Source organism: Vanellus vanellus (genome assembly GCF_965231255.1).
Source record: "Vanellus vanellus genome assembly, chromosome: 4".
Classification (NCBI taxonomy): Eukaryota; Metazoa; Chordata; class Aves; order Charadriiformes; family Charadriidae; genus Vanellus; species Vanellus vanellus.
In genome coordinates this window covers 50,880,643-50,893,979 of record NC_138909.1, presented here as the reverse complement: position 1 = coordinate 50,893,979, position 13,337 = coordinate 50,880,643, and the positions used below count along the sequence as shown (strand labels likewise).

At 37.9% G+C, this 13,337-nt stretch overlaps 1 protein-coding gene across 4 annotated transcripts in view; it reads left to right on the top strand.

The window, feature by feature from the left end:
• CTBP1 (C-terminal binding protein 1) overlaps positions 1-13,337 on the top strand; it is a 71,778-nt gene that overhangs the window by 39,656 nt on the left and 18,785 nt on the right. For all 4 annotated transcript variants that reach the window (XM_082482109.1, XM_082482108.1, XM_082482111.1 and 1 more), the window contains 2 exons: positions 4,401-4,545; positions 8,918-9,124. In XM_082482109.1, the coding sequence (XP_082338235.1) occupies positions 4,401-4,545; positions 8,918-9,124 (352 nt within the window). The remainder of the gene's footprint in view (positions 1-4,400; positions 4,546-8,917; positions 9,125-13,337) is intronic.

The window sequence follows — 13,337 nt, the reverse complement described above, 5'->3', positions numbered from 1 at the left end:
CTTCAGTATTCAGAATTTAAGATTTGTTAAGTTCTTTGAAATAGAAATGTCTCCTACTACGGTGTCATGTGTTCTTTAAGAGCCTTGGGGACCCGACATGTTGTGAAAGCAGTGTAATCATTTTGAGGTTGAATAACAGCAGAAAGACCTGTCCAAGCAGGTGTGATTGGATGTCAGAGGGTATGAAAAAGGCTTTCATCAAGCAGTGTGCTGTAGCTGCAGCTGGAAGTAAGTCTGTAGGCATAGAAGTTAAGCAGATGGGCTACATAATCATTTGGTAACAGAAGGAAGCCAACTCATGTCCTGTGTTTCATCTCAGATCCTTTCTTCCTGAAAAGCACAGTTGTAGCCTGATAAGCGCAGGAATGGCTGTTGAAGGTACGTACGCAGCCGTCTCTGCTTGTTCTCTGTCAAATTTCGCCTGTTGTCCTTCCTCACAGGAGATAGTGAAAGAGTATTGTCGGACTGCCACATACTTGCACTGATCTGAAGTTTCTAGCCTGCTTGTTAAATATGTATCTCTGTCAAGTTGACACAAGTTGATATTTTTGTAATAAAATTGTTCTTGTACTAGAATTTGGTGAATGTTGTATCATTGAAGTTCATTATGGAAAATGATGAGAAAAACCTACATATAGTCCCTACATATATCCACCACTGGGTGTGCTTCTGTAAGTGATCAGTAAATTACTCCTATGCAGTTACATTTTCTAAAGTTTATTTCATTTTCCAGAGCTGTTTATACATGTGCTGGATTTCAGTTTCATGTGTTAAACTTGAACTAAATCCGAGTATTAATTTTACTCATTGACAAGCTTGTCAGACTTCTTTGTGTGCATTTAATATATGTAATGACTGAGAATATAATTTATACAAATAATTCCAAAATACAGAAACTTTCACTATTCATTTTTTTTAATCTGTAAGTGGCATTATTAACATTCATCATTGCTGAATGTTTCTTCAGATTTTCTGCTATTATTTTCTGCCTTTTTAGCATACTTCAGTCACGTGGACAGTTGCAAGAAGCAGTAACATAATTTAATTAGCAAATTAATGTGAAATAGTACACAGTCACAGAAGATTACATTTTTGGCAATGCACTTTCTTGCTAACTGGTCCATAATCCTAGAGGAGGCTCAAACACTAAAAAGAAAAATTTAAACGATTTTTCGTTCGCATCTGTTTGTCCTGTATCCCATATGATGAGTAAATAACTGCCGGTGGAAATGGCTAGTGTCAGCATTAAGCCATAGCTGATAAATACTTTTTCCCTTTTTATTGAACACATTCCCAAGCTTCCCGATACTTTTCTGTCTCCTCCTAGTGCCAAGCCATAACCTAGATGGGCCCAAAAATGTAGTGTAATGAGTCCAGACTGGCACTCTTAGAGTCCAAATTACAGTCTTGACTGGCTGAGTTAATAAAATATGCATGATTATGAAGTGAAAAGCTGCTTCCCAAATGAAACACTGATTTTAAAGCACAAATGTCTGAGCCGCTTCAGCTGTCTTTTAGCCCCTATTTAATGCAGTCCTTAAAGGTAGTGGCTGCTCTCTGTTTCCACATACAAAACCTCACATACCATTGGCTTTTTCCAGTCTGGTAGAGGAGGATCTGGCTGTCATAGGACCCTTAGGTGGGTCATCATAAGCTCTAAGCTGCTTCAGGTTTTGCCCTTCTGATAAATAGAGGATGTTTTCTCCTGTATCACAGCCACCTAGAGCAACCCTGGAAGGGGTGGAGGAAATGTACGTGATAAAACATAGAATGGAGGACAGGCCTACTGGGAGATGACCAGGAGGGAATAAAGAACTTGAGGACCTTGAGGCTTGAAGTAGCAAGTGCTGTGACTTGGAGAGAGAAGTCCTAGTATAAACTTGGGAGGGTGATAGAAGCACATGCTTCAGGGATAAGGATTCTTATTCATGCATTAGTCAAAGGATCATCTGGCAGTGTGACGGGGGCCATGCAGAAACGTCACATGTCATGTGAGACTTCATTAGGAGAGATTTCCAGTACACATACTGCTGCTGACAGTGCTGGTGTTGGTGTAACGCAGCGGGGAGGGACACCCTTCAGTAGCACACTGGGTACAGTTGTGATCCCCCCAGAAAAGCTGAGCTTGGACTTGTACGAGCATGGTAGAGGAAGCGTTACAATGATGAAGGGGGTTAGAAGGGCATCATCCTGGAAGAAACTAGAGGGACTAGGCTTGTGAAGTCTAGCCAAACAAATGCTGAGAGGGCATATTACCATTATCTATAAATACATTTGGATTGTAAACACCAAGGAAACAAAGTACGGTTTAAGCAAATGGCCCACACTGGCGCCAGAACAAATGGATACAAGTTGGGCTGTGAATAAATTGAGGCTGGAAATAAGAAGAAATTTCCATATCGTTGGAGGTATGAGATTTTGGAACAATTTTGTTTCAGGAATTAATGGAACAGAAAACCCTAAGGGCATTTTACATGGGCACTCAGGTTATAAGAGGGTCTGTTTCTTTTGTAGACTGCCCCAGGCATGGACTTTGACTTGGTCTGTACCAACTGTAATGTCACTGTAGAAGCAAAACCAATAAACTGGTTTGTTTTTTTTTTTTAACACTATGTAACAGCACAAGGAAACACATTCTGATGAGTGCAGTCTTTCCGACTGGTGACTGCTAGATGTAATCTCCAAAGGACTTGTTTGTACCATTAAAATCAAGGAGTTTTGTGTGTGTGTATAATCGTTTATAAGATCAGAGCCTACAGCTGTTCTTTGAATTATGTTGTAGCCGCATTCTTTAAGGATGTGTAATTTCTAATTTCTTTGCAGTTCTTATTCTTACAAGTAAATCCAAATTCTGCTCAAAGGATTCTGGTCTTTATCTGACTTAGAACTGGCGTTACCAATCCAGAAACACCTGTTGAAATAGAATGCATCATTTTGTGTAGTGTTCAGTATGAAGCGGTTTTATTTCACATTTATGGAGTTTGTTTTTATTTTCTTTTAATTTTTTTCTTAGTATATTTTAATTTTAAAAGTTATTGCTGCAAATCTTGGATTTGCAGTAGTTTTTTTTAAATGATTTATGTTGATGCTGATTATTGTTACTGATCTTGCAGTACCCTATCAGATGCTCATAGGAGCAGAAGTAACTCAGATGACAGAATCTATACGTGTACCAGATCCAAAAGTCTCTTGAATAAGAAATTTAGAGCCTCTGCAGAACTTTTACGTGAAGTGCATCATAGGAACCTTTTGAAGTCATTACAGCTAACGTAGCTACTGAAGTGATTTGTGCATGTTTTGTATCTTGCAGGACGATTAGGATGTTAGGTAATGCATTGAAGGTGAAAACACAGAGAAGTGTTTTGAAGAAGTGAAACGATCCAATTTGCATGTAAAGAGAGGAAAATATTTTCTGAACAATAAACTTGTATCAGCTATGTGGGATGCAGTGTCACTGCTTGTTTAGTAGCAGAATCCAAGACTGCTGGGCATAGTGCATTAGGCGCTCTTCCCCTTCTCCACACCCCTTCCTCTTAATCTTTCTTGAATAGGTTAGATGCACTCTGATGTAATTTGAAAGATATTCAAACCTTTCAGATCCTGTCAATTTATTTTTGCTTTTTTTGGTGTGCTCTCACACAAGTTTTTTTTTTTCATTTGTGACATTTTTGCTTTGGTACAATTTCTTGTTTCTTGTAGGTTCTATTTTTTCTGGATAATGCCTAGTTTGGCATCTCAGTTGTACCAATTTATATGACATCTAGTTTTCCATCAGTGAGAGCTTATACAGTTGCAGCATCAATAAACTAAGGGACAAAGACTTTGTTCCTATGTATGTGTTGACAAATGTCAGTCTCCCTTGTCTGAGGGTTTTGTAACGATTACTGAATGTTTTCTATTCAGGTATCAAGTGTTTTAATAGCGCAGTGAATGCCTGTGCCACTGTGTGTATGGTGAAGAGATACTGCTCTGTGACTCCATTCAAAACTCAATGCCAGCTGCCTAAGCTTAAAAATACTTATTGTTGAAAGTGAGTGCTTGCTGCTCTGTTGTTTTATCTGCATGTGCATATGTGGTCCAATGATCCTTGTACTTAGGGTTTGATATTGCAGAGCATCTCCTGTGAAATGAGAAGGGTTTTCGCTCTTAATAAGAACACAAATATAGGTCACTTAGATCTTGTAAAGCTAATCTCATCATGCTAGAATGGATACATCGGATGAAAGAGCCTAACAAGAGGCTGGAAGATACTTAGAGAAATAACCTTTAAAACAAAAGACCTGGATTTAATTCTTGTACAGTCTTTTTATACCTGAAAATATGTATACATGATTAAGCTGAGATCCTATGAAAGAAAAAAAAAAAACCCAAACATATGTTTTCTTCCATTTTATTTATAGGTACTAAATGAAGCAGTGGGTGCACTGATGTATCACACTATCACTTTAACACGAGAAGACCTGGAGAAATTTAAAGCACTTCGAATAATTGTCCGAATTGGCAGTGGTTTTGATAATATTGACATCAAATCTGCTGGAGATTTAGGTATGACTATTAAAGACGTTATTTTACTTCTTATACTTGCCTCCAGAATTCTGATAGCATCTAAGTCATTGCATTAATGTTTTCTGTATAATTTATACTAACGTAGTATGTAAGCTGTATAATTTTCCCATCAAAGTGTTTAAAAGTCATTATGGAGATACTGGTATTAGTTAATTAAGTGATAATATTAACAGCTTTGACACGATGACAATCCCCCTGTTCAATATAAATCCAAGGAGTAAGGCCATAATTTTTCATCTCTTTCTTTTTTACCCCAGTTGTATATTTTAACTACTACTGCTGTAATCCAATGACAAAATATACTTCTATCAGCATGGCATACCACTTCTGTTTGAATAAAAAATGAGATCATTATCAACTGTCTGAGACTTATTTATGATGCATGAGGTGTAGTACTAAACCACTCCATAAAATAGAAATATCCATTTTATAGAAGAATTGGTTGTTGCTGCTTCAGAGTAAATTCAGATACTGGAACTATGAAGAGATGGTTGCTTAGTGTTTCACTATGAAAAAGTAACATATTTTATACTTTTCTTACTTTAGGATAAACTATCTGTTATCTAAAATCTGCAGGTCAAACTACCACTCAGAATAAACATCAGAATAAACATCTACGTTTTCTTCATTTCTTTTCTAAGCTTGAGGTGACCAAGTATATTTCCCATTATGCTCTGGGAAGATCTTGGAAACATGTACTTGAATGTGACAGTGCAGTGCTTAGTCCTAGTAATAACCCCATTGATGTAGTGAGGAGCTGTAATATGGGTCTGTTTATCAGTAAACGATTGTAAAATTATCACCTGTTTCTAATGGCAGTGTAGTTTGCACAGCAGGCAGAGGCTAACAACTTCTTTGTGAGTTTCTGTAAAGAACAGATCAGGTCTGAAAGCATGCAGGCTGTGTTCCTATGTATTGTGACTAGTGCTGAAGTTAGACACATACATTGTGAGCCCCCGAAAACACATATATATGGAGAGATCGACCTGGGGAGAGATCTAAAATCCTAGATCAAAAGCCAAAACATAAATGCAGATGAAAGGCCCCGACCAGTCAGGAGTCCGATTTGTGCAGAGAATCCCTGATAAGAGGAAAATCTTTGCAGGTTTGTTGGCTGTTTCTGCAAGTCTCCAGGCTGGATTGTAACCCACAATTCTTCAAGCCAGTGTACAGCAGATTTGGGGTATTCTTATTCGTGTGATATACTAAATGGCCACATTCCTAATCATTCAGTTCCTATGATGTGATTAGACTGAGTTACACAGATCCATCTTGTGTGTGCATTTCAATATTTACCAAATACAATTGTCCAGTCTGTCAAAAGCGAATAAATGCTGGAAGTCTTAAGGTGTAAAATCTCTGTTTTTAATAGTTAGGGTGAAATGGTTGGAATTAAATGCTAACTCATCACTACCAGGACAAATCACTTTCCATTTGCTGAACTAGAGCAAATAATATGCATCTCAAAGAGGTAATATGAGAGTTAATTGCTCTTTGTAAAAAGCTTTGCTTCACTCTTGAATCACAGAATGGTCAGGGTTGGAAGGGACCTCTGGAGATCATCCAGTCCAATGCCCCAGCCAGAGCAGGTTCACCTACAGCAGATTACACAGGACGGCGTCCAGGTGGGTTTTGAATGTCTCCAGTGTGGGAGACTCCACCACCTCTCTGGGCAGCCTGTGCCAGTGCTCTGCCACCCTCAAAGTAAAGAACTTCCTCCTCATGTTTAGATGGAACTTCCTATGTTTCAGTTTGTGCCCATTACCTCTTGTCCTATGACTTCACACCACTGAAAAAAGACTGATCCCGTCCTCCTGGCACCCTCCCTTCAAGTATTTATTAGCATTGATTAGATTCCCCCCTCAGTCTTCTCTTCTCTAGACTAAAAAGACCCAAGTCCCTCAGCCTTTCCTCATAAATATAGTGTAGAATTGGACCGTGAAGTGTGACATATTCCTGAACTTCCATAGAAATTTTTTGAGTTATTTTTCATAGAGCTGGCTCATGGGATTGTTACCAGCTTTTCCTTTGAGGTATTATTTTCATGTTAGCACTTTTACTCTTCTTAAAATGCATGAAAACATATGTTTCTCGGAGGAAATCTTTAAGATCTTATCTGCTTTTTCTCCACTTTAATTATTGTTGACTAGCAAATGTGTACCAGTTGTGAGTGTAACTGGATGTAAGCGAGGTGGGAGTCAAGGATGATGCCCATTGACTCCTGCATTTTTCAGCATTGAACCTGCATAAGATGCATAAGATCACTGAAGGCGGTGGGAAAAGGGGAAAGGGAAGGCAGTGTAGAAGCGATGGATATGAGATAAAAGAGTGTGCTCTCTTTTCCTACGTAAAGTGTCTCTACGTATCCTTGCCTTTCTCTTGTTGCTTTTTGTGGTTCACCATGCCCCTGCCTTTCAGAAATCAGCTGTTTTTAAAGTTGGGGGAAACCAGAAAAAAAAATAAATTCCTAGAATTTAGGAGGGAAATTATCTGACTTTTCTCCTCCAGATTTCCTAAGGAAACCTGTTAGGGAGGAAGGTGTGTAAGCTGGGTTCAATTCCTTATTTCTCTTCCAAGATATGTAATATAACTTCTTAAGCTTCTTTTAAGGCATTATTTTGTTGATGCCAGCTATCAGGAGACATGCTTATTAAATTTGTTTTGCCATCTAAAACCTGCATTTTTGCTACATCAAAAAAGATTTATTGTATAAACAAATGCAGCTGTTTAATATGATGCACTTAAAAGGATGTTATTTTTTAATCTTGTACTTTTCCCTCCACTCACAGTTTTTTCTCCATTTTTAAAAACTGGTGAGTTTCATACTACCGTTGATGTTAGCAGGATGCCAAGATTAATATTCTAGCAAATGATGCTGTTTTATCTTTGTGTAAGTCTGAGAGCAGTGACTCAGCAGACACTATATTTCTACAGCAAAGAAAAGACAAATAGTTCTGCAGGTTCCTTATGTTGGTTTTTACTGATCTAAAGAAAGCTGTAAAAAAGTACTGGACAGCAGAATGAAGGCATTTGCATGTAAAACATAGATAAATACGGCATGAGCTTATTATTTTTCAGATTATTGTTATTATTATTACCAAAGAGAATGTTTTTTCTGTCTTCCTTCATAAGATATACTTGTGTGAGCTGAGGACTCATTGAATATTTATTTATGTAAAATCCCAAACAACTAGACAGTGAAAACAATATTAGGGTGTTTTTTCTTATACAAACCACTTTTTTTCTCCGCTGTGAAATTATACTGTATACTGTTTGTGATCTCAGTCAGCAGAACTGAGACACAAACATTTGTGGGAGCTGATGATTAGAGAGAGAACATGTAATAAATAGAACAAAAAAGACAAACTTTTTCAAGTAACGTTTTGCTTAGCTGCTGTATATTGCGTACTGGAAGGTAAAAAGTAGAATGCAGGAACTTGCATGCATTTAAAATCACTTGTTGCCTGATCTGTTTTTTGAAGTAAAATGAGGAATATTGTGAGTCTTGAATCAATCCACCTTCCACAATTATTTGTGGAAATCTGTAACGGTCTTTTAACTTCTTGATATTATGCCCTTTTCAGCTAGTAACTTTTCAGCTACAAGGAATGTGGACTTAATTTTGCATTATCATTAAATGCTATGCAGAAGCAGATTTTGTATCTCCCTATTGACAGTTAAATGGGTATATCTTTAATTTGAGGGACCGGGAAAGGACTTGGATTCTGTTTGTTGTAATTCTACAAACACATGTACAACACAAAACAAATTGTCCTTCCTGTGTCATGATTACCCATACATGAATTGGGAATACTAATAGTTGTCCTGTGAGGGTTTTGTTAGAGTCGCTGTCATTATAAATTATTTTATCTTTTTTATAACTTGCATAGATAACTTTTGGGAAGATATCTGCTCAGTGATAGAAAACTAACTCATGCATTTATTTCTAAACAATGATCATTAACCACACTGTTGAAAGCAAGGCAGTTTTCTCTTTGCGATTCAAAACACTTAGCTCAGTGTACACATAACACACTTATCAAGACTTGCGTTCTAAACTACCTGGCGTCTGCAGTATTTTCCTTTTGTGGTTTCAGCGATCTGTTTACTGTTTGCCTTAGTTTGCAAACACAATAAATAGTAATAACAAAAGGGAAAAAAATACGTTTGCACTTGATAATCAACTATTGTGTCATGCATTCTATCTACCATTGCAGTCAGAAACTTAGTATTTGCGCAAAAAAGGTGTTGAAATATCTGCAAATGTAAACAACATCCTCCTGAATTGCTGTTAAACGGGGAAAAGTAAGAAACATTTGGCAACTGGTATCCTTTTCCCCATTCTTTGCAGGGATCGCAGTGTGTAATGTGCCAGCTGCCTCAGTAGAAGAAACAGCAGATTCTACCATGTGCCACATTCTGAACCTGTACAGGCGAACCACCTGGCTTCACCAGGCTTTGCGAGAAGGCACGAGAGTACAAAGTGTTGAACAAATTCGGGAAGTGGCTTCTGGAGCTGCCAGGATCAGAGGGGAGACCTTGGGCATTATTGGATTAGGTATGTTGGCTTGGAGAGGTGGTTTAATACTCCTCGCCTTCCGTTGCTGTAAAAAAATGATGAAGATATGAGCTATAAAAATGGAGTGCTTAGTTCCCTCCTTTCCGTGTCAAGTATTCTGTATAATACCACTTGATTCCTGGTGTTTATGTGTGTCAAATGTTTTTCCCTTACACATAATTTCCTTCAGCCAACTTACTTTGTTGCTAATATTCTCTCAATTCTTTGAGTTTCTGTACATCTGTCTGCTGCTGCATTGCCTGGTGTCAGGCACACTGGTTATTAGCGAAGGAGCCACCATCACTTCCCTTTTCCAGGACAAGGATCCTGCTACTTCAACCCATTGTCACATGTATATGTTATATTTCTCATCCATTGTCATATCTGAGTCTGTGGTTTTTTCCTTTTACTGTTTTTAATATCTCTGAAAAGCCTTTGCTGCACTAACAGCCTTCAGAGCAGTTATTTCATGCATTTGGTTGGGCTGCATCTGAATTTGTGTTTCAGCTGAAATGAGAGGAAAAATACGTGCAAGAAAGTTTGAAATGTTTCCAGACCTAATAAAATCACCTACTTACCTCTCTGAATGGCCCTAAATGTGTTCCAGCATCTAACAGATGGACAGGCTTGCTTGAGATGAATTAATTACTGTCTGTTACAGAAGTAGAGAAGAAAAACAAGCAGTCAAATTCTAATAAAAATTATTCAGTCATGTGCTTGTCTTATCAAAGATCTGATAGATTGTGGATGTAATTACTGTGGTGTTCATCCACGGGAATTAATAATATGATTCTGACAACAAGGCATCATACTTAAATGACTGTTCCAGTTACACATTGCTGTCAAATAACTCAAGCCACAAACTCTTACTTTTGAAAGCTGAAAATAGCCTGGTGTTACATAGTACTCATTTAAATGAGCATGCAAGGCAGCAAAAGCATCTTCACAGTCAAATAATTGCCTTTAAAATACAACTTTTAAGAAGTTAGTCATGAAGTTGCTTTCTCAAATCTATACCCATGTAATTATGCACCTCATTTAAACACACAGTGATTATTGCCCTCACAGTCATAGCATCTCTACATAAATAATAGACAATCACCTAAAGTGTTTTAAAAGTGGAAATGCATACCTAGTTTTGGAACTTAAGCCATAGCTTACATGCTATGTACGTATTTGCTGGCAATATCTGGCCTGTTGGCATTGCATTTTTTGTACTGCACAGATTCCAGGCTGAGATTAGAAAAGAATGTCATTTATTATTGACTTCCTTAAGTGAATTTTCTGTGTGGTGTTTTTGTTGTGAATGAATAGTGTAGAGAAACAAATGGATAATCAGATTACCAATGTGTGTGTAAAGCTATGTAAAACACTAGTTTGGGTTTTATTTTTTAAAAGCAAGCTTTTTGTGTGCATGGTATATTAAAAGGCTAATAAAATCTAAATTTAAAGGTACACATCTGTTACGGTTATTAACCAATGATTTTGTCTAGCCTTTTATTGTGCCTGTTTCTTTTCCTACAATAGAATATTCAAGAATTCCTAGGAAAATTAAGTTTTAAAGTCAATTTTGAAAACTTCCACGGTTTCTTTTTGTGCATGTAATTGAACAGGTGCAACATTTTGATTCTGACCTGTTCTAACAAACTCCTGTGTAGCTATGTATTAATGAAGAATAAAAATGTAGTCTTAGAAGATACAGAAATAGGGCTGTACTAGACTTTTCGTTTGAGCACTTCAGGCACTTGGGCTGTGATGTACGCTCTTTTCTATTACAGATCACTGAAGAGGCTACCTGTCTCTAGTTTTAGACTAAAATGTGTATTTACAGCCACCTTCAACAGACTGGTGCCCCTGGGTTATGTTTCTCTACTAGTGCCTCTTCCCATGTCTGTAGTTTTGCCTCAGCTTATTATTTTATTGTTTAGATATGTCAACGTCAGAAGTGATGAACCACTAAAAGGCTGTGAAGTGAAGGTATTGCACACAAAACAAACAATTCTCATCATCTGTTACTAAGTCCTTCTTTTCTCTAGTTCTGTGTAGTACTGCTGTTTCTGTCCTTTCTCATTAATGTGTGTCTGAAATGATCTGATATCTCAACCACAGCTATGTTTCTCTGTTCTTGTCTTAAACTTGTGATCTCTTCAGCAGTGAGTTGCTTAAATTTATCACTTTGCTTCTGCAACAGCTAACTCCTTTTCACATCTGTTCCTGGGCTTTTCTCTTGTTCTGCCAAAGAGAAACACCCTAGCTCTTGCCTATCTCTGTGCTAGGGAGTGACTATGTCATTCCCTCCAAAGCTTCAGCTACTCACTTCCTTATCCACTGGTCTAGCCAAGTTTCATGACTCACTTGCCTTTTTCTTTCCATCACCCACTCTTTTCTTTGCCTCCTCTCATGCATATTCCTGCTTTGACACTTAGTCTATCCTGCTTAATCCTATTACTCTGTGGTCCTCCTTTAAAGTTAACCCCATCTCTCATCCTCTGCTTGTATTGAGCTTCAAGATAAGCAGAGACTCAACAGCATAATGCCTCCTTCATGTGCTTGTTGGATACCATCCCTCGTTGTTTTGTTGTTTGGTTAGCCTCTGAGCTCCTTAGGGCAGAGCCTGTGTTTCTTTCTGTCTTTATGAAGTGTGTGATGCTTTAAGCCTTACATAAATAATAGTATCACATCATGAAACAGCTGTCTTTGTCATTTTTAATCTTTATTACTATCCAGTGTCCTATATTTCAAGTGATGCATCACAAGCTTGGATAGTAAGCCCTGCATTTAAAAAAAAAAAAAAAAAAAAAAGGAAAGAAAAGCAGCTACCTTTTCACCTTATATCTAGACATTTAGGTGTTGGTTTTTTTTTTTTTTTTTAAAGGAGAATATTCATGACCAGCAGCATGTAAGTACTTGGATGAATAGATTAGCTGGACCTGGTTCTGCTGTAATGATAATTTTACAGCAGTGAAGGCAGTGAAGTCACACTCCCTTCCCCTTCCTTCCCAGTTACAAGTGCTGATGACTAATAGCTAATGCATTTCCTCACTCAAGAGAGGTGAAATTCCTCCAAATACATTTGTCTCCACATCATAATGAATGTCATCTCTCAGTTTGTCTTTCCTCACCTGCTATATTGTCTCAGCAGTCCCATGGTCCTGACTAGATGTTGGCCAAAGTACAGATCTGCATTATCAGACAACATTAAGGCTTAAGAGTTGGGTGGTATTACCATGCAATAAATGACGTACCCTTAGCAGTCCTACTAGTTCTATTAATGCACTCAGCAGGAAATGTAACAAAATGGGACTCTCCACATTTCAGAGTTTTCCAAGAGGGAGGAAAAATTTCCCGGATTCTCCATTACTGTTGGATAGACAGGAAAGATTTGCTAAGTGAAAGCACTTTTTCTTTCCATGGAAGTCTGCAGGCAGGTCATCAACATTTCCGTGGATCAAGGGCATTTTATAAAACTGTGTAATGCCAGCATGGGATGCTCATTCTTTGCCAGAGGGCTGGGCGGGAGTCATTACCAACTGCAGCTTCTATACTGTCACGCTCAAATCAGGTCATTGGCAAGGTCAAGGTCAGAAACACCTACAAACTGGGAGACCTGGGGGCAGTAGGTGGGTCAGACTGTAACAGGAGACCCAAACATTCTTGATGAGTCTCTCTTCTCGCTTCTCGTATCGCTGAAATGATGCATGGGCTTTGCTAGAGCTTTGTATAAATCTCTAATTTCTAAAATAGGCTTTTGTTGCTTTCTGCTTTTTTTTTGCAATTGTATGCAACAGGCATTTTCTGCATTCTTCCCACACTACAGACCAAGAAGTTTATTTGATATTTTGAATTTCAGAATTTGTCTTCCCTGGAAGCAGCTGTGAATATTCATAGCAATTGTATATGCTTTTAAAATAGAGTTGTCTGAAGGTGGGATGCTTTGTGTGCTGTTCTGTTGTTCTTGGTATACCGAGGTATGTTTCGAGCCACCTCTCATACCCAGGAGAGTTTTATGTAATAAAATATTTTTCAGGAAAGGAAAAAAACGTCATGGATTTGTGGTTGTACTGTATTGTTGGACTGTAGTTTAAATAGGAAATGGCAAATTGTGTGTGCCCACCTATGTGTTTGTCTAACGACAAAGACTAAATGTGAATTGTCAATTGCAGAAGAGTTTTATCCCAGAAAATAATTGTAATGGGACAATTCTGGCTAGAAG